This window comes from Balaenoptera acutorostrata, chromosome 11 (assembly GCF_949987535.1).
Source record: "Balaenoptera acutorostrata chromosome 11, mBalAcu1.1, whole genome shotgun sequence".
Taxonomy (NCBI): domain Eukaryota; kingdom Metazoa; phylum Chordata; class Mammalia; order Artiodactyla; family Balaenopteridae; genus Balaenoptera; species Balaenoptera acutorostrata.
Genome location: NC_080074.1, coordinates 84,681,124 through 84,702,999, shown reverse-complemented (window position 1 = coordinate 84,702,999; position 21,876 = coordinate 84,681,124). Strand labels below are relative to the sequence as shown.

General features: G+C 37.6%; 1 protein-coding gene across 3 annotated transcripts in view; it reads right to left on the bottom strand.

The window, feature by feature from the left end:
- Positions 1 to 21,876, bottom strand: part of ITPR2 (inositol 1,4,5-trisphosphate receptor type 2) — a 521,140-nt gene that overhangs the window by 332,252 nt on the left and 167,012 nt on the right. For all 3 annotated transcript variants that reach the window (XM_057555894.1, XM_007194868.3, XM_007194867.3), the window contains exons 16-21: positions 20,415 to 20,587; positions 19,387 to 19,506; positions 19,085 to 19,270; positions 17,689 to 17,940; positions 11,758 to 11,902; positions 10,037 to 10,187 (exon numbers count right to left, since the gene is read on the bottom strand). In XM_057555894.1, coding sequence (XP_057411877.1) covers positions 10,037 to 10,187; positions 11,758 to 11,902; positions 17,689 to 17,940; positions 19,085 to 19,270; positions 19,387 to 19,506; positions 20,415 to 20,587 — 1,027 coding nt within the window. The remainder of the gene's footprint in view (positions 1 to 10,036; positions 10,188 to 11,757; positions 11,903 to 17,688; positions 17,941 to 19,084; positions 19,271 to 19,386; positions 19,507 to 20,414; positions 20,588 to 21,876) is intronic.

Genomic DNA, 21,876 nt, shown 5'->3' with positions numbered 1-21,876 from the left:
TGTCTGAGCAGTAGGTTTCAACAGTGGGCTTAAAATATCCAGTAAACCATGTTGTCAACAGATGTGCTGACATCCAGGATTTGTTGTTGCATTTATAGAGCACAGGCAAAGTAGAGTTAGCATAATTCTGAAGGGCCCTAGGATTCTCAGAAGGGTAAATGAGCACTGGCTTCAACTCAAAGTCACCAGCTGCTTTAGCCCCCAACAAGAGTTAGCCTGTCCTTTGAAGCTTTGAAGACAGGCATTGACTTCTCCTCTCCAGCTGTGAAAGTCCTAGATGGCTTCTTCTTCAAATAGAAGGCTGTTTTGTCTACACTGAAAATCTGTTGTTTAGTGTAGTCACCTTCATGAATTATCTGAGCTAGGTCTTTTGGATAATTTGCTGCAGCTTCTACCTTAGCACTTGCTGCTTCACCTTGCACTTTTATGTTATGGAGATGGTTTCTTCCCTTAAACCCCATGAACCAACCTCTGCTAGCTTCAAACTTTTCTCCTGCGGTTTCCTCACCTCTCTCAGCCTTCGGAGAATTGAAGTCAGTTAGGGTTTTGCTCTGGATGAGGCTTTGGCTTAAAGAAATGTTGCGGCTGCTTTGATCTTCTATCCAGATCACTACAACTTTCTCCATATCAGCAGTAAGGCTGTTTCCCTTTCTTACCATTCATAGGTTCACTGGAGTAGCACTTTCAACTTCCTTCAAGAACCTTCCTTTTGCATTCACTGCTTGGCTAACTGGTGCAAGAGGCCTAGCTTTTAGTGTATCTTGGCTTTCAACATGCCTTCCTCACTAAGCTTAATCATTTCTAGCTTTTGATGTAAAGTGAGAGACGTGCAACTCTTCCTTCCACTTGAACACATAGAGGCCACTGTATGGTTATTAACTGGCCTAATTTCAATATTGCTGTGTCTCAGGGAATAAGGGGGCCCAAGGAGAGAAGGAGAGACGGGGAATGGCAGGTTGGTGGAGCAGTCAGAACACACACAACATTTATTGATTAAGTTGGCCGGCTTATGTGGACGTGGCTAGTGGTGGCCAAAAACAATTACAAGAGCAACATCAAAGATCACAGATCATCATGACAAACATATTAATAATGAAAAAGTTTGAAATATTGTGAGAATTACCAAAATGTGACACAGACACACAAAGTGAACAAATGCTGTTGGGAAAATGGCTCCAGCAGACTTGCTGGACTCAGGGGTGACACAAACCTTCCATTTGTAAAAAACGCAATATGTGTGAAATGCAATAAAGCGAAGTGCAATAAAAGGAGGTATGCCTGTAGTCATATCAATCCTTGGATTGTGTATCCTTCAGCAAGCATAAAGAGAGACGCATAATTTTTTAAATGAAATGTACTTTCACAAATATATTGAAAACATCCAGTTTATCAGCCTGTATACGGCATTTGCTTTTAACTTCTAAACATGACAAAGAAGAGCACTGCGTGACATAATCCTTCGACCCAAAAGATCAATTACACTGAATGGCGCCTGTGAATTCTAAATCACTGAGAGTAAACGATAGGTATTAGGCAAAGCACACTGACTGAACAACATAGCCTGCTGGGAGTGAATACATTTGTTTGAAAACAATATTTCTTTTCTTAATTAAGTACATAGTGAATGAAAAGTTGTTGATAGTTCTGAAGACGAGAATCTTCTGCCTCACTACAGTAAAGGCCAGGGCACTGCCAGCTCCTTTTGTCTCCGTGTGAGTGTGCCTGGATAATTTTCTGAACGGACCACCTCTAGGGCACAAAAATGAGAAGCTGCTTCTGAACCTATCAATTTCTGCTGAGCATGCCAACTAAAAAGCCACCGTGACGGTGAGCAGACACAGCCTGGGAGCTAGACCCAGACTCCCAACCAGCTCTAGGATGAGGACGACTCCCAGTGACGCGAAGGGCTGCACTGCGACCAAGGACCCAGAAGAGGAAAACTTCTGTAATTGCCACTTTCCAAGGCAGCCATCCCCATTGCCTCAAACACGAATCACTGGCATCTAAGCCTACAGGATTTCCCAGAAAAACACACGAATGCTGTGTGCACACCCTATTTAAGACAGGCGCCACTGAGGCCAGCGTGGAATTGAACTCCGGGAACCGTAAGCCTTCATCTTCTCCACACACCTCCCTCTTCTTCCACTCCCCTGGGTCTGACCTGCCAAACAATGACCAGACACACTTCTCTCAATGTCCAACCCCAACTGTGCTGGAGCAGAATTCTTAAGTGGTAAGTCGATCAAAAGGATAAAAAAAGACATAGTTCTATTGCACAGGATTTTCCAGACACAGTATGAGAAAAGAAAGCTGTTATCATTTACTTGAAAGAGCTGGCCAGTCTGGCAACAGTGCTTATAAAATTACCTCCTATTTTTAAAAAATTGTGTTTTGCAAATGACTGCCAATAAAAATAGTTTCACTAAAAATAAGAAAATATAATAAAACACTTATAATATAAAAGAGCCAAGATGGTGCTACACTGGGTATCATACTGTGGCAATATTGCTACGGCTCCCTGACTTGTCCTTTAGAATAACAATTCTTTTTTCTCCAGGTACTTCCCGTAATCTGGGATTTCCTCTCTGGCATCAGCCTCAGTCTCACCCTGTACCACAGGAATTTTTCCCAGGCCTCACAATCCTGTCTCCACATTTGGAAATTCCAGAAATGTGTCCTCTCTTGCTTATTTTGCTAAGAATTTATAGAGTCTAATAGGCCTTCTTTAGGAATTTATAGCTTAATAGAACTCAGCTATAATAACACATCTCCTAGAAGAGTTGCAAGATAATGCTGTAAGTCTGAAATGTCATCTTACATATAATAAATCATTTTCCTATTTGGCTAATTACTTAAGTCATTAATTTTTCTGTTTTGAAATACTTTCGAATTTATGGAGTTACAAGAATAGTACAAAGAACACCCATAACACCCCATAACACCCTCTGCCCATATTTATCAGATTCACAAATTCTGCCACATTTACATCCTCTCTCTCTCTGTACACACACACACACACACACACACACACACACACACACCTTTCCCGCACTCTTTGAGAGTTAGTTCCAGACATCATGACCTTTTTAACTCTCAATTCTTCAGCACGTATTTGCTAAAAACAAGTACATTCTCTTACATAACTACAGTACAGTACAATTATAAAATTCAGGAAATCTGATACAACACTACAACCTAATGTACAATCCATATTCAAATTTTACCAATTGTGCCAATAATGTCTTCTGTAGATAATAATTTTCCTGATCCAAAACCACATATTATACTTAGTTGTCATGTCTCTTTAATCTCCTTTATTCTGTAACAGTTTCTCAAACTTTATCTTTCATAACACTGACATTTTCAAAATGTTCAAGCCAGTTGTTCTATAAAATACCCCTGCAATTTGTACCTGTCTGATATTTCTTCATGATTAGATGGAGATTATGAATTTTTGTCAGGAATACTAAATAGGCAATGTTGTGTCCTTCTCAGTACGTCACATCTAGAGGTACATGATGTTGCTTTGACCCAATTTTATTATTTTTTATTTTAAAAATTTATTTTCAACTCTGTATTTTGTGTACTTAGCTTAAAGAATACCTATAAGACTGAGCCCCTACAGAAGTGTTAACTTAAAACAAATTTACGGACCAAAATTCTAACCTCAGTAACAATTTTTCTAAAATATTAGTTCATCAGACTAATAAATAATTGAGTGTTGCAAAAGATAGGAAGACTAATTCCTTGCACTTCAATTCTTAGCAATGCTACTAACTTACTAATGAATCTTAGGCAAATTAATTAATCTCCCTGATTATGGTTTTCTATATTGGTACTTTTTTACAAAACAGTGTGGAATCCAGGCACAATTCCATTACATTCACATACTGGCAATATTTGTGAGCAAACAATGTATCCCTGTGAGGTACATTCTTTCTTTTCTATTTTATATAATGTAAATAAAGCCACATATTCACTTTTTCAACTGTACCTCAAGGCAACATTGACAAAAAGTATAGTACTTTTTTTTTTTTGTCTTGCAAGTATAGTTATGCTCCAAAGAAATCTAAAGAGTGTTTTACTATAAAAGTATTGTCCTCCCATATGTATGCAAGATAATGATATTAAATAAACATTTAGTGCTAGTAAAAGCAAAAATGATTCCTTGAGAAGGACTTTTAGAGTTGAGAGAAATGAAGAAAGCTCACTAAAACAAATTCTCTCAGAGGTATCTTGTGTAGTATAATCATCACTGTTATCAAATTGTGCTTAACAACAAACTATATTTTCTCACAGTTTACATTATGTATGCAATAATAGGAATGTATAAAAGAAATAATTTACCCTCTGATTTGCAAATATCAAGAGAAGGGATCTTAAACTATAGTCCTTAAATTCAAATTAATTTCAATGCACCAAGAACCAGAATAACAGATTTCTAGGGTATTTACTACCAAACATTCTTTCAAATTCCAAAAATCTAGGCAAAATCCACAAACCCTTTCCACAGATTAGGAAAATGCAATTCCCCAAATAAAGAGACACCATTCTACACACCACACGAGTCGAGTCTCAAAAGGAAGAGACCTCTGAGCCTCGGTTCATGCAGGACACATACAGGTATTTCTTACAACACAGCAAGAAGTTTCTTAGAGAATTATAATGGGCTGATAAAAACTATCATGAATCACCTTTTATACTGGAATAGAATTATGGTGTTTCATATTTAATTAATGGAGTAACACTGTGTGTCATGGTTAAGCACAAGTCACTCTACATGGAAAGTAGTCCATGGAAAACCACTCAGCACATACAGTACTCAATGAACAGCAGCTATCTAGGAAATATATCATATAAGCCAACAAACAATTACAATTACTTTTCATTTGGCCTCCAAGACAACGTATTCTCCTGGTTTTCCTCTCTACTCACTGGTTCTCTGTCCCAGTCTCTTTTGCAGGCTCCTCCTCTATCTTGTTGTTCAATATTGGTGCATCCAGGATTCAGTCTTTAGACGTCATTTCTTCCCAATCAACAATCACTCCTTAAGTGATCATATTCATGTCTCCTATGCACCAATTCTCACATTCATATTTCTACCCTGACAATACCCTAAGTTCATCCACATATCCAACTGTCACCATAACGTCCCCAACTGGATGCCTAACAGTCATTTCACACCTGATGTGCTCAAACAGAAATCCTGATTGTCCCTACAACCCCACTTATCCGCTTGTCTTTCTCACCTCAATAAATAGCACCACATTCATCCAACTGCTTTCAAAACCCAGGAATAATCTTGGACTCTCTTTTTTCTTTCCCATTTCACATCCAAGTCCTGTGAGTCAGGACAGTACCATTCCAAATTCATCCACTTCTACCACTTCTATTCTAGTCAACACCATCTTCCAATCCTGCCATAGCCTCCTTTCTATGGTCTTTCTAACATTTATGTCCACATAATGTTATGTTATGTTATGTTATGTTATGTTATGTTCACTACTGTTCACTCAGCAGCCAAAGTTATCAAATCATACTGATCTCTTCTCAAAACCCTCTGAAGTTGCCCATCAAACTTAGAGCACAATTCAAATTCAAGGGTCTATAAATCTCTACAGTCTGAGCTTCTCCAGCCTTTTCTCCTGTATTCTCCCTTCCCTCACTTTACCTCAGCCAAAATGGCCTTCCTGCTGCTCCTCACACATAACAAGCTGACTCTGCCTCAGGGCAGTCTTCCTTGATGCGTGTAGGTCTCTGCTTAGACATCAGAGAGGTTGTTCAATGCAAACAAAAACTAGCTAGAAATGCAAACCAAAACTACAATGAGGTATCACCTCACACCAGTCAGAATGGCCATCATCATAAAGTCTACATATAATAAATGCTGGAGAGGGTGTGGAGAAAAGGGAACCCTCCTACACTGTTGGTGGGAATGTAAATTGATACAGCCACTATGGAGAACAGTATGGAAGTTCCTTAAAAAACTAAAAATAGAACAACCATATGATCCTGCAATCCCACTCCTGGGCATATATCCAGAGAAAACCATAATTCGAAAAGATACATGCACCCCAATGTTCATAGCAGCACTATTTACAATAGCCAGGACATGGAAGCAACCTAAATGCCCATCGACAGATGAACAGATAAAGAAGATGTGGTACATATATACAATGGAATATTACTCAGACATAAAAAAGAACGTAATATTGCCATTTGCAGCAACATGGATGGACCTAAAAATTATCATACTAAGTGAAGTAAGTCAGGCAAAGGCAAATATCATATGATATCACTTATATGTGGACTCTTAAAAAATGATACAAATGAACTTATATACAAACAGAAATAGTTACAGATGTAGAAAATAAACTTATGGTTACCAGGGAGTAAGGGGGGAAGGGATAAATTGGAAGATTAGGATTGACATATACACATTACTATATATAAAATAGATAACCAACAAGGTCCTACTATACACCACAAGGAACTATACTCAATATTTCACAATAACCTATAAGGGAAAAGAATCTGAAAAAAAATAGATATATTTGTACGTATAATGGAATCACTTTGCTGTACACCTGAAACTAACACAACATTGGAAATCAACTATACTTCAATTGAAAAAAATTCACTCTAGCTAAAAATAACTGCCCCTCCCTTCTCCATCACGCTCCATATTGTCTTACTTGATTTTTGCCCATAGTATTATCCAATGTAACAGTGTATATTCATTTGTTTATTATCTGTCTCCCCCAATAGGGAGAGGTGAGGGATGATGCCTATTTATTAATTGTCTGTCCCCCCTAGGGCTAAGGACTCTATCTTGTTCATCATTTTTTTTCCAGTGTCTAGAATAATGTCTGGCATGCAATAGTTGCTCAATAAATTCTTATTGAAAAATTAATTGTTCTCAGATAGCTGAAAGAATGATTAAGGTATCCAGAGGTGAATGGAGTTCATGAGAAAATATGAGAATTATAAAATATTGAAAAGAGTAAAAACCGTGTCTTAGAGGGCAGACACGCACAGGACAGTGGAGAGTATGTACAAGATATCAGCAAATTTTCAGAGGAATAAAATACTCTGTAGGGTGTAACTCTGAAAGCAGACTATAAGCACTGAGAACAAAAGTCAAAATCAATTTCTAAGTTTTTAAAGAATGGTCTAGTGTAAAGTAAACTGGGTATTGTAAAAAGCATCATACCAGGAAGCATCTTTCCTTTCCTTTTTTCTCCATTTGCTTTCATAGTGCCTCCCTGTCCCCCTCACCACCCTGTCTGAATATATACTGTATATAATAGTTTCATTTTTCTACATCTTAATTCTTGGAGATTACCATCCTACATAAATTCACCATGCAGAATTCAGGTTATCTTTTAGTTACAGAATGTTTTCTTGGATTGGAATTTTAAATCTCAGGTCTGTTCCATTGTTTTGTTTTTCTTTTTCAGGGACTCCAATTATTCATATGATGGCTCTTCTTTGCCTTTCTTCCATTTCAACCACTTTCTCACTGACCATTTTTACTTGTTTCTTTAAATCCTTAACATTCTCATCACTGTTCTCCCGCCTTTCTTCAAAGGTGCTTACTATACTTTCATTCAAATGTATTCTTCCTTTGATATCTTGTAATTTGGTCTGTTATTTCTAAAAATAATAATAATAAAGTCTTTTTCTTTCCTGAGTCCAATCAACTTTCTTTTCATTTCTGACTGGTTTGTGTTGGTCCGTTTCTAACCTTAGTTCTTGGATTTATGATTCAAGGTGTATTTCATACGTTCATGTTTCATGTTTGAAGACATTTAATTCAGTTTAGAGTACCATGTTACAATGTTCTTCTCTTTCATGGTTGATGTTCAGAGAAAAATTTCCATCAACTGAAATGTTTTGATCTGCATTCTGTTTTGATCTTACAGTCCTTTCCTAGAGATGAAGATTGATTACATTTCTGCATTTCATGGGCAAGGTGACAACATGAGTTGGTTTACAAGATCTTCAGTTCAGGAGCACCCTCTTCTGTCTGAGTCATGAAGTGCAGTTTCTTTAAAGTCTGGCTTTTGTTGGGGGGCAGTGGAGGAAGAGTTATATTTTCTTCAATTTTTTTTTTAATAGATCCTTATTGGAGTATAATTGCTTCACAATACTGTGTTAGTTTCTTTTATCTGGTATTCTAGATTTCCCCACCTTGCTTCTTTTTGCCTTCACCAACAAGACTCCAAAGGGTGCCTCTTCCTTACTTTTAAACTTGTTCACCCCTAGAAGCATTGCTTTTCCACAACTGCTACCTGTGTACTTTCAAGTTCCTTCCTCCTTACTCAGTGCTCTTATCTACCTGGAATCTCTTTTAATATTTTCACCCTTAGGATAGACAGATTTTCTTTTTCTAAGGATGATTTTCTTTTTTCTTTTCTTTTTTGGCCACACCATGCAACTTGCTGGATCTTAGTTCCCTGACCAGGGATTGAACCTAGGCCCCCGGAAGTGGAAGCAAGGAGTCCTAACCACTGGACTGCCAAGGAATTCTAAGGGTGATTTTCACACAATCCCTTCCTGTCTCTTCCACATGGTTTTTCCAGAACTCCCTAACTGTCCACAGAGGCTCTCAGTAGGAACAGTGAGACAGTGCCACTAAAAACTGACGTTGCTTTTCCACTTATAATAACTGAAGTTCGGACTGTCCTCTGTCTTCTAGTTCTGCTGAAGGTGAGGGATTTATGGGGTTTACTTTGCTTTTTATTGGTCTGTACAGATTTTTGGCAGATGTAGAAGGGATTGAGATTTAGGCATCACAATTAATTACTTCAGCTACTTGTTCATTTATCATTGCTAGTCAGATATTTCTTCCCTATGTCCGAAGTTAGATTTCTGGTTTTACTGTTTGGTCCTGTAGTGGATACTGTAGTGGATACATTGTGCTCCACCCGCATCACCTGTTAGAGCTGAGGCATCTATTTCCTCAGTTGCTGGGCATGATGACCGCTGTCTTCTCGAAGCCATGCTTCTCACTAAGAGTGACCCTTGTCCAGGGGGAACTGCCTTACCCAAGGCTACACACCCCCTCTGTGATGAAGCCAGCAGTCAAGGCGGGCTAATGCGAGGATATAAAGCTCAGGCCCTTTGCCTTAATTTGTGACCACTTTGAAGGGCCAACTCAGCTCCAGAGCTCCCTGTAGGATCAGCAAAGACCTCAATTGTAACCTCACTGTGGCTCAGCTTTTCTGTCTGCCCAATCCTACCTTCCCCACTTCCTTACAGGTGTATATCTTAAATGCACTCTTCAATACACATTCTGCAAACAATTCTATACCACAGGGTATTTTCAGAGCATCCAACTTAAAGACAATCACCATCTGAAAAAAATTTTATTGAGTTATGAGATGGGCACTGTTATAAGTGCTTTGAATATATTGTACACATTCATGTAATTCTCACATGGAGACTGTGAGGAAGATACTAGTATTTTCACCGTCATATCTCAGATAAGAAAAGAAACTCTTGGAGAAGATAAGTACCTTGCCTAAGTTAATAAGTGGTCAAGGCAGGATTTGAACATAGGCACTCTGACTCAAAAGCGCATGCTCTCTTGCCCACTTTACTGTACTGCCTCTTGTGCTAGCCTTGTACTCTCTGCTTCTCTGGTGTGACCCTGAGTGTGCCCATTCTCTGCATTTTTTATGCCATGCTATGAAGCGTAGCCAGCACACGACACACACCAGGATGATCACAAATATTAAGATGTTTTTATTTTTTAACACATAATACTTCACTAGTGGATTGACCGTAACATGAGCTGCTGAAGGTGGAATTCATTGATCTTATGAAGTAGTCTTTTAAAGCTTTTCATTAAAAACAGAGAAGAATGTTTGTAAATCCAGCCTCTGGTCACTCAGTCCTATCACAGGATGACATTCCAATTGCACACATATATTAGCAGGTACATGTTAACAACCACTTCTCTATAGATTTGTTTTCTATCTCACCTCAAAGGAATACCAAAAAGGTTATAACTTTTCTCCAAAATTCTTACCTCCATCTTGAAATTTGCTTAATCTTTCAAAATATGATGACATGGGGGCCTGAACAATATCGAGGATAGCCAGAAGTGTTCTTGTTAGCCTTAGTAACTCACTGAAACTATAAAATCCAAAGTATATAAGATTCCGAGCCAAGTGGACCACCTTAATTTTAAAAAGGCAGGGAGAAGGTGAAAAAGAAAAGAAAAACATTAGGAACGGAAATTAGCACTGACTTTTTATTATCTAAGTTAGCGCAGGTATTTCTAACCTTTCTAATTCTTTAATACCTAGGAATTGAAATACCTGCGAAAGCAACCACTGAACTCCAATTTAATCAAGTTTAGAATTAAATCCAAATAAGACCAGTTCATCAACCCCATCAAAGGCCCATGTGACAAGAAGATGAGGTATCTTGTCAACCGCCAGCAAGGAAGGGACAAGACAAGATTTTAGTTGTATCAGGGTGGTTAAAAGAGGTTTACATTAGAATGATTTACCTCTTATTTAAACATTAACTTACGTCAGTAGGATACCACTTAATAAATAGTTACATTAATGAATTACTTTAATAAATGAATATTATCCATGAAATTTGTCTAGAAATATATGTTCCTTATGCCACTGTGTGGTCTCCTGGACACTATAGGACATACTAGGTGTGAGAGCCAGCTTCCAAGATGGTGCCCAATGTAGGGTCTCCTTCCACACTGCCCCAGGGTTACTCAGGGTCTCCAACAGCATACAGCAGAAGTGATGACATGACAGTTCTAAGATTAGGTTATAGGAGACTGCAACTTCCATCTTGGGCTCTCTCTTTCTCTCTCTCTAATGGTTGCTCTGGGGGAAGCCAGATGCCATACTGTAAGGACACTGAGGCAGCCTATGGAAAGGCCCACACGGCAAGAAGATGAGGTGTCTAGACAATACCTAGCAAGGAAGTATAGCCGCCAGCAACCACACAAGTGAGCTGAGAAGCAGATCATCTAACCCCAGATGACTGCAACCCCAATCAACAGGTTGTGAGACCCTGACCTCATAAGAGACCCTGACCTAGAACCATCCAACTAATAAGCCCTCTCAGATTCCTGACCCACAGAAACTGCAACCCCAATCAACAGCTTGTGAGATCCTGACCTCATGAGAGACCCTGACCTAGAACCACCCAACTAATAAGCCCTGCCAGATTCCTGACCCACAGAAACTGTGAGATAATAACATGCTTGTTGCTTTGGGCTGCTAAGTTTGGGGGTAATCTGTTACACACCAGTAGGTACCTAATACCCCAGATATCATGTAATGGCATCTTCTCTCTAGTTTTGTCACTATATCCCCAAAGTGATATTATAACTGGAGGTATTTCAATTCAGTTTAATGAGGCTAAAAACATTACCTTCAAGGATGAAAAACATGTATCCAAACATTTTATAAACATGCAAAGCTGTCTTTGTTCACTAAATGCAATAAAGCTTCCACAATAAATGAAACCAAAAAAATCAGAGTATCTAACAGATAACTATAAATAAAATATTTAGTATCCTATATCAGGTATAATTAAAGCATCAAATCTATCTTTTAATCAATGGCAGAGTGAATCATATGTCCATGAATTTAACTACCTAATTACTAAAACATCCTAAATATTAGAGGGAAAAAAATCTGTGATGTTCAATGTATCTAATTTTAGACAGGGTAAATTGAAAAACCTCATGGATTAATTGTTTTAAAAAATTACCTCAAATGTCAGTTTGTTTTTTTCTTTATCTCCAAAAGGAAAAGGCTGATTTACAACCTCTTTCAAGTATTCTTCAACAAATTCCATTGTCAGTGCAAATTTCCTCTTCATATCATTTCTGGAAGAGTCTGTTATAGAATCATATCTGGGAAGACAAAGAATTTAAAGGAAGTTAAATTGATTGTAATCATTTAAAATAGGAAAATATATATATTTTGACCTCTTAACTTCTAAACTTGGGTAAATTAATTAACCTTTCTAGATTTTGTACCCTCATCTGTAAAATGGGGCTATTTTGAAATGAAATAATACATGTAAAGCATTTAAATCAGAGTCTACCATTGTTACTCCTTTTATTAATTGTTACTCCTTTTATTAACATGATTTCTGTTTATTGGTTTCCAGAATACCTTTTCTATTACCAAGAGTTGTCATTTTACTTTCCAAAAAGAGTATCTTGTTTGCATTTGGAATATTAACAATCCAAGTCTGAATAAAGAAATACCTTTCCTAATATTTCATTTCAAAATTGAAGACATTTGGGGGAGGGATGGATTGGGAGTTTGGGATTAGTAGATGCAAACTATTATATATAGAATGGATAAACAACTAGGTCCTACTGTATAGAAAAAGGAACTACACCCAATATTCTGTATAAATCGTAATGGAAAAGAATATGAAAAAGAATGTATACGGATGCATAACCAAATCACTTTGCTGTATAGTAGATATTAACACAACACTGTAAATCGAATATACTTCAATAAAATAATTTTTTTTTTAAATTGAAGACATGATCAAAATCATTGAGTTTATCTGCTGAATTTAAAGTCTTCAAGAAATTTTTCCAGAGCAGAAGCAAGAAAAACTACAATCCTGCAGCCTGTGGAACAAATAACACATTCACAGAAAGATAGACAAGATGAAAAGGCAGAGGGCTATGTATCAGATGAATGAACAAGATAAACCCCCAGAAAAACAACTAAATGAAGTGGAGATAGGCAACCTTCTAGAAAAAGAATTCAGAATAATGATGGTGAAGATGATCCAGGACCTCGGAAAAAGAATGGAGGCAAAGATCCAGAAGATGTAAGAAATGCGTAACAAAGACCTAGAAGAATTAAAGAACAAACAAACAGAGATGAACAATACAATAACTGAAATGAAAACAACACTAGAAGAAATCAATAGCAGAATAACTGAAGAAGAAGAAAGGATAAGCGACCTGGAAGAAAGAATGGTGGAATTCACTGCTGCGGAACAGACTAAAGAAAAAAGAATGAAAAGAAATGAAGACAGCCTAAGAGACCTCTGGGACAACATTACAGGCAACAACATTCGCATTATAGGGGTCCCAGAAGGAGAAGAGAGAGAGAAAGGACCACAGAAAATATCTGAAGAGATTATAGTCGAAAATGTCCCTAACATGGAAAAGGAAATAGCCACCCAAGTACAGGAAGCACAGAGAGTCCCATACAGGATAAAACCAAGGAGAAACACACCGAAACACATAGTAATCAAAGTGGCAAAAATTAAAGACAAAGAAAAATTATTGAAAGCAGCAAGGGAAAAACGACAAATAACATACAAGGGAACTCCCATAAGGTTAACAGCTGATTTCTCAGCAGAAACTCTACAAGCCAGAAGGGAGTGGCATGATATACTTAAAGTGATGAAAGGGAAGAACCTACAAGATTACTCTACCCGGCAAGGATCTCATTCAGATTCGAGGGAGAAATCAAAAGCTTTACAGACAAGCAAAAGCTAAGAGAATTCAGCACCACCAAACCAGCTCTACAACAAATGCTACAGAAACTTCTGTAAGTGGGAAACACAAGAAAAGAAAAGGACCTACAAAAACAAACCCAAAACAATTAGGAAAATGGTCATAGGAACATACATATTGATAATTACCTTAAACGTGAATGGATTAAATGCTCCAACCAAAAGACAGGCTTGCTGAATGGATACAAAAACAAGACCCATATATATGCTGTCTACAAGAGACCCACTTCAGACCTAGGGACACATACAGACTGAAAGTTAGGGGATGGAAAAAGATATTCCATGCAAATGGAAATCAAAACCTGGAGTAGCAATACTCATATCAGATAAAATAGACTTTAAAATAAAGAATGTTACAAGAGACAAGGAAGGACACTACATAATGATCAAGGGATCAATCCAAGAAGAAGATATAACAATTATAAATATATATGCACCCAACATACGAGCACCTCAATACATAAGGCAACTGCTAACAGCTATAAAAGAGGAAATTGACAGTAACACAATTAATAGTGGGGGACTTTAACACCTCACTTACACCAATGGACAGACCATGAAAAATGAAAATAAATAAGGAAACAGAAGCTTTAAATGACACAAAAGACCAGATAGATTTAATTGATATTTATAGGACATTCCATCCAAAAACAGGAGGTTACACTTTCTCAAGTGCACACAGAACATTCTCCAGGATAGATCACATCTTGGGCCACAAATCAAGCCTCAGTAAATTTAAGAAAATTGAAATCATATCAAGCACCTTTTCTGATCAAAACCCTATGGGAGTAGAAATCAACTACAGGGAAAAAAACGTAAAAAACACAAACACATGGATGCTAAACAATACGTTACTAAATAACCAAGAGATCACTGAAGAAATCAAAGAGGAAATCAAAAAATACCTAGAGACAAATGACAATGAAAACATGATGATACAAAACCTATGCGATGCGGCAAAAGCAGTTCTAAGGGGGAAGTTTATAGCTATACAAGCCTACCTCAAGAAACAAGAAAAATCTCAAATAAACAATCTAACCTTACACCTAAAGGAACTAGAGAAAGAAGAACAAACAAAACCCAAAGTTAGCAGAAGGAAAGATATCATAAAGATCAGAGCAGAAATAAATGAAATAGAAACAAAGAAAATAATAACAAAGATCAATAACACTAAAACCTGGTTCTTTGAGAAGATAAACAAAATTGATAAACCATTAGCCAGACTCATCAAGAAAAAAAGGGAGAAGACTCAAACCAACAGAATTAGAAATGAAAAAGGAGAAGTTACAACAGACACTGCAGAAATACAAAGCATCCTAAGAGACTATTACAAGCAACTCTAGGCCAATAAAGTGGACAACCTGGAAGAAATGGACAAATTCTTAGAAAGGTAAAACCTTCCAAGACTGAACCACGAAGAAACAGAAAATATGAACAGACCAATCACAAGCACTGAAATTGAAACTGTGATTAAAAATCTTCCAACAAACAAAAGTCCAGGACCAGATGCCTTCACAGGTGAAGTCTGTCAAACATTTAGAGGAGAGCTCACACCCATCCTTCTCAAACTCTTCCAAAAAATTGCGGAGGAAGGAACACTCCCAAATTCATTCTATGAGGCCACCATCACCCTGATACCAAAACCAGACAAAGATACTACAGAAAAAGAAAATTACAGACCAATATCACTGATGAATATAGATGCAAAAATCCTCAACAAAATACTAGCAAACAGAATCCAACAACACATTAAAAGGATCATACACCATGATCAAGTGGGATTTATCCCAGGGATGCAAGGATTCTTCAATATACACAAATCATTCGGTGCGATTCTCCAGATTAATAAACTGAAGAATAAAAACCATATGGTCATCTCAATAGAGGCAGAAAAAGTTTTCACAAAATTCAACACCCAGTTATGATAAAAACTCTCCAGAAAGTGGTCATAGAGGGAACCTACCTCAACATAATAAAGGCCATATATGACAAACCCACAGCAAACATCATTCTCAATGGTGAAAAACTTAAAGAATTTCCTCTAAGATCAGGAACAAGACAAGGATGTCCACTCTCACCACTTATATTCAACATAGCTTTGGAAGTCCTAGCCATGGCAATCAGAGAAGGAAAAGAAATAACAGGAAGACAAATTGGAAAAGAAGAAGTAAAACTGTCACTGTTTGCAGATGACATGATACTATACATAGAGAATCCTAAAGATGCCACCAGAAAACTACTAGAGCTAATCAATGAATTTGGTAAAGTTGCAGGATACAAAATTAATGCACAGAAATCTCTTGCATTCCTATACACTAATGATGAAAAATCTGAAAGAGAAATTAAGGAAACACTCCCATTTACCATTACAACAAAAAGAATAAAATACCTAGGAATAAACCTACCTAGGGAGACAAAAGAACTTTATGCAATAAACTATAAGACACTGATGAAAGAAATTAAAGATGATACCAACAGATGGAGAGAGATATACCATGTTCTTGGATTGGAGGAATCAATATTGTGAAAATGACTATACTACCCAAAGCAATCTACAGATTCAATGCAATCCCTATCAAATTACCATTGGCATTTTTTTTACGGAACTAGAACAAAAAATCTTAAAATTTGTATAGAGACACAAAAGACCCCCAGTAGCCAAAGCAGTCTTGAGGGAAAAAAACAGAGCTGGAAGAATCAGACTCCCTGACTTCAGACTATACTACAAAGCTACAGTAATCAAGACAATATGGTACTGGCACAAAAACAGAAACATAGATCAATGGAACAAGATAGAAAGCCCAGAGATAAACCCACGCACCTATGGTCAACTAATCTATGACAAAGGAGGCAAGGATATACAATGGAGAAAAGACAGTCTCTTCAATAAGTGGTGCTGGGAAAACTGGACAGCTACATGTAAAAGAATGAAATTAGAACACTCCCTAACACCATACACAAAAATAAACTCAAAATGGATTAGAAACCTAAATGTAAGACTGGGCACTATAAAACTCTTAGAGGAAAACATAGGCAGAACACTCTATGACATAAATCACAGCAAGATCTTTTTTGATCCACCTCCTAGAGTAATGGAAATAAAAACAAAAATAAACAAATGGGACCTAATGAAACTTAGAAGCTTTTGCACAGCAAAGGAAACCATAAACAAGACCAAAAGACAACCCTCAGAATGGGAGAAAATATTTGCAAACGAATCAACGGACAAAGGATTAATCTCCAAAATATATAAACAGCTCATGCAGCTCAATATTAAAAAAACAAACAACCCAATCCAAAAATGGGCAAAAGACCTAAATAGACATTTCTCCAAAGAGACATACAGATGGCCAAGAAGCACGTGAAAAGCTGCTCAACATCACTAATTACTAGAGAAATGCAAATCAAAACTACGAGGTATCACCTCACAGCAGTTAGAATAGGCATCATCAGAAAATCTACAAACAACAAATGCTGGAGAGGGTGTGGAGAAAAGGGAACCCTCTTGCACTGTTGGTGGGAATGTAAATGGATACAGCCACTATGGAGAACAGTACAGAGGTTCCTTAAAAAACTAAAAATAGAATGACCATACGATCCTGCAATCCCACTACTGGGCATATACCCAGAGAAAACCATAATTCAAAAAGACACATGCACTCCAATGTTCATTGCAGCACTATTTACAATAGCCAGGTCATGGAAGCAACCTAAATGCCCATCGACAGATGAATGGATGAAGAAGTTGTGTTACATATATACAATGGAATATTACTCAGCCATAAAAAAGAACGAAATTGGGTCACTTGTTGAGACATGGATGGATCTAGAGACTGTCATACAGAGTAAAGTAAGTCAGAAAGAGAAAAACAAATATCGTATATTAACACATGTATGTGGAACCTAGAAAAATGGTACAGATGAACCGGTTTGCAGGGCAGAAGTTGAGACACAGATGTAGAGAACAAACGTATGGACACCAAGGGGGGAAAGCAGCGGGGGGGTGGGGATGGTGGTGTGATAAATTGGGCGATTGGGATTGACGAGTATACACTGATGTGTATAAAATTGATGACTAATAAGAACTTGCTGTATAAAAAAATAAATTAAATTAAATTTAAAAAAGAGAAATTGTTCCAAACATACTCATGAATCGTGATCTTCGTGGGGATTTCTGTCCAGAGCCTGGCATAGCGAACAGGCACCACAGACTCCTGGGGATCCCGGTCAACATGCATGTGCAGCATAAGGCGACAAAAAGATGCTCGGAGGTCAAAGGGCAGGCTCTCATCCGACATACACCGCAGGATCAAATCAACAGAGAGCTGCGTAGAAATCTGGTTTATGGCCAGATACTGGCGATCCAAACACATCCTTGCAAAGAGATTTAGCTGGTACCTTAAAAATATTAAACATATTACATTATTTTTCTTATCTGGATAAAGTTCATAAATACTAGTATCAATCAGCATCTACTTTTATGATTCCAATATTTCCCAGTGTAGGTGATAACTGGAGTCAAACTCTTCTGGTAGTAGGTTAAGTGATCAAATGACAACACACAGATGAAATCACCTCTATGCCCATTCAGTTGCAACTTCTCTTACTTGTTCCAGCAACATGTATCTGGTGGAAAGTGTCATTAGGCTCTCAGTTCTCGGTTTCCTGGGTCTGCAAATACACTAAGCCTGTAGGCTATGGACAACAGCTCACATGAAACCATCTCTCTCTGCCTTGCCCAGGCTCACTCAGCTCCAGGCTCTGGTATCTACACTCCAAGGGTAGACCCACTCAGTTCCCAATCCATATGTGATCAATCCAAAGGCATCAGTACACTTGGATTCATCAGCCTCCGAGATCCAGAAAGTAGCCTTTGGCTTTGTAGCTGTAGCTACAGAAACCAGGGAACACAATGAATTCTCTGCCTTTCTCAGATTCCTGTCATTTGGGCCCAAAGTGGCCCAAGGGCTTCTGCCTTGGGTTTCCAAGCCTTAGACTCAAAAACGCCAGCTAGTTTCTTGCTCCCAGTATACTGACCACCAGCAACTACCATTGAAATTTCGACTGCCATATGCCACCGCTGAACTTTCACAGCTAAAGACACCAGTTTCTCTGAAGCCCTAGGTCTCCACATAATCACAAGTGATATATACATAACTACCGGCTAACTTTCTCTGAGGCCACCCCTACAACCGGATCAGCTTCCCCAACCCCAATTTCACCTCCCTCTCAACTCGATTACCTAGGTCCCAACACGTCTCTCATCTGCACCCACACCAGTCAACAAGAGGAAAAAATCCTTTGCTGCACAACAGTTCCAAACTAGTGGAAAATTAGAAAATTGCAAGTGGTATATGTGGAAAACACAGATGTTTACATTTATTGTGAATATTTTAAATAATACTAAATATTTCAGCTACCCTAGTTCTGACACAACTTCTTAAACTTCTTCTTCATAGATACCTAACTTTTAGAGATGTCAGAGAATCATCTCTCAATGAATATGTGAGACTGAGAATTACGATTCTCTACAATACTTAACCTGTAGTAGGTAAGAACTTCTAAATCAGCCTTGGTGCCTTCTTTTGCTTCCTGAGCAAGGTGTCTGATAGCTTTGCCATGAGGTTCCTTGTTGCTATCAATCCAGTAGAGCCAAACTTCTTCCTCATCAATGTCATCTGAAAGGATGGCGCTCTCCATGGGGTTGTCTCCTTGCATTGAGACCAGCCTTGAAATAAATAACACACACAAAATCTATGAACAAGCTCATTCAGAAACATGATAAGGAACTGTACTGCTTACAAATAATGAACAGAAAAGGATGTCTCCATCATCTGGACTTACTTAGTTTGAATGAGAATATCTGCATTGCCTGGGCTCAACATAAATTTGCAGATGAGTTCTTGAGTTACAGGTATAGCGGTGGTGTTAGACACACAGAGATCTGATAAATAATCCAAAAACCTGACAAGAGAAAAAATTAAATTGATCATTAACAAAAAGCATCTTATAAAATCATCCCCCCAAAGATACTTTGAGATATAATGAAACTGACTTTCTAGATATATTTTTAATATTATTTCCATGCAACATTTTTCTAATGTGTTGCTTATCTACTGTACCATTAGAAACAAATTAAATATCCAATTATTTGTATTTAGGACAAATCTTGTTTCCAAAAATGATATGTTTGCTTTTATTTACTTGGTGATATTTATCCCACAGCACTGTGACTTGTTATATTTACAATATCAAAACAAAGCCAGATCAAAGCTGATGTTGTACTGAGTAAAACAGACATACAGCACATACTTAATCAACGTGAATATGGCCTGGTCAAGTCCGAGGCCCAATCCTACCTTCTAACACTTATTTGCTTGCTAATTAAGAAAATTTTATCAATCTGCTTGACTTTTCTGCATTCATTTCCCCAAGATAAGGCAGCATGGTATAAGAGACAGGGTACTTGACACGGAGTCAGAAACTCTAAATTCTGTTCCTAGTTGGTCTCTAGGCTTCTATTTTCTCATCTTTAAAATGTGGATAATATTATACGACCGGTGTACTTCATGAGAATGTGCAAGGGTTTAAATGAGGCAATGTATTGAATTGAATGAAATATGAATATATTTTGAAAAACTATGGGGTACTATAAAAACATAAGTTATCAGAGTGAAAATCAATTACATTTAAATACGTCTATAAAGGGTTTTGATCTCCTATGAGATAATAACTCTTTATGGTACATATTATAGCAATAAGCCCAACACTGTTTTGTCCATGAAAGAATTCGAACTTTAAAAAAGTTCTAAAAATAAAGCAAAAAGCCACAGTCCCCACAAGAAAAGAATACTGCATGAACCACTTCAAACCTTGGCTCCCGATTTCTCCTGAGTAAACTAACAAATGTTTCTATTTCTTTTGCTGTGATGTGTTTCTCTAGTAGTTTTCTGTTGTTGTGCAACAAAGCTGTGATGGTATCTTCTGCCAAAATATCATAGCCAATCTGGGACTGCATGACACAGAAATTCTTAGCAATATATTCCTACAAAGGAGAAAGACTGTCAGAATGCACTGCCAAAGAGCTTAGAAATAACAGGTTCTATTACGGTCAGCAACATTGATTAATTTATTCATAACAGAAAACTCACTAAAAATTATTGTTAAAGAAGAGCAAATAAATAATTCTTTAGTAAATAGGATATTTGAGGAAGGAAATGGAAATATATTAGTATATACCACATTCAAATTATAACAGAAAATTACGTGCCTAGTAATAATTTTTCATATGGGTGCTTACACTCTTACAAGTGAGAAAAACAAAAATAAACTGAGTTAAAATGACAATTTTTTATGACATGGTAAGTAATGATTTCACCAGTTTAACAGACGCCCTTCTTTGAACACTCACTAAGAGCTATAACCTAGGATTCTGGCATAATTATAGAAACAAAAATGACTCTTTGACATTTGGTTCATGAAGCATGAGCTCTATACCATTATATGACGATCCCAGGTGAACTTAGCTGATTTCTTTTTTGTACATATACCACAATGACCTATTAAATCTCTTTAAAATAATGATAAAACTTCACAGCACTTTTTGTCTTTAAAAAGCTATCCAACAAGATAATGTGATTGATCACTTTATTGATCAGATCCATTCATCCAAGAGATATTTCTGGAAAGCCATTCCAGGTACTGTTTGCGAGACTAGGGATGCGGCAGTAAGACAGATAAGCTCCCATAGAGCTTACATCCTAGTGAGAAGGGGCAGTCAATGAGCTAGTAAATAGAATCATTTTACATGTTGATAAGTGAAATGAAACAGAGGGATGGGAAAAGGTGACAACTTGAGATGGGGTAGACTCGAAGAGGGGACATTTAACCTATGAAAGAAATGATGGAAATGAGAAAAAGGAGGCAGCCATGGGGAGAGAAGCCATCGAGCAGTGGGGGTACCAAGTGGAAGGCTCTGTAATGGTGGAACCCAGTCTTCGGAGTTCTGTAAACACAAGGTGGCCATTGTGGTTGGAGTATAGCGAGTGAGCAGAAAGCAAGAGCTGACGTGGGAGGTGAGGCCCTTGCGAGCCACAGTGAACACAGAAACATTCATTCTTAGAGCAAGAGAAAGCCATTGGCGAGCTTCCCTCATGCATGATTCCATCTGCTTCTTCCCCTTCCCACCACCTGGCCTCTCTTCCAAGCCACATCTCAGCCAACCACAGCACTGGTAAGCTTATCCCTGTCCACAATCCAAAGTTTTCACTTCAATTTCTTGTGGATTCTCCTTGGGGATTTTTTCTATGATGGGAAAATTTATTGATTAGAAAG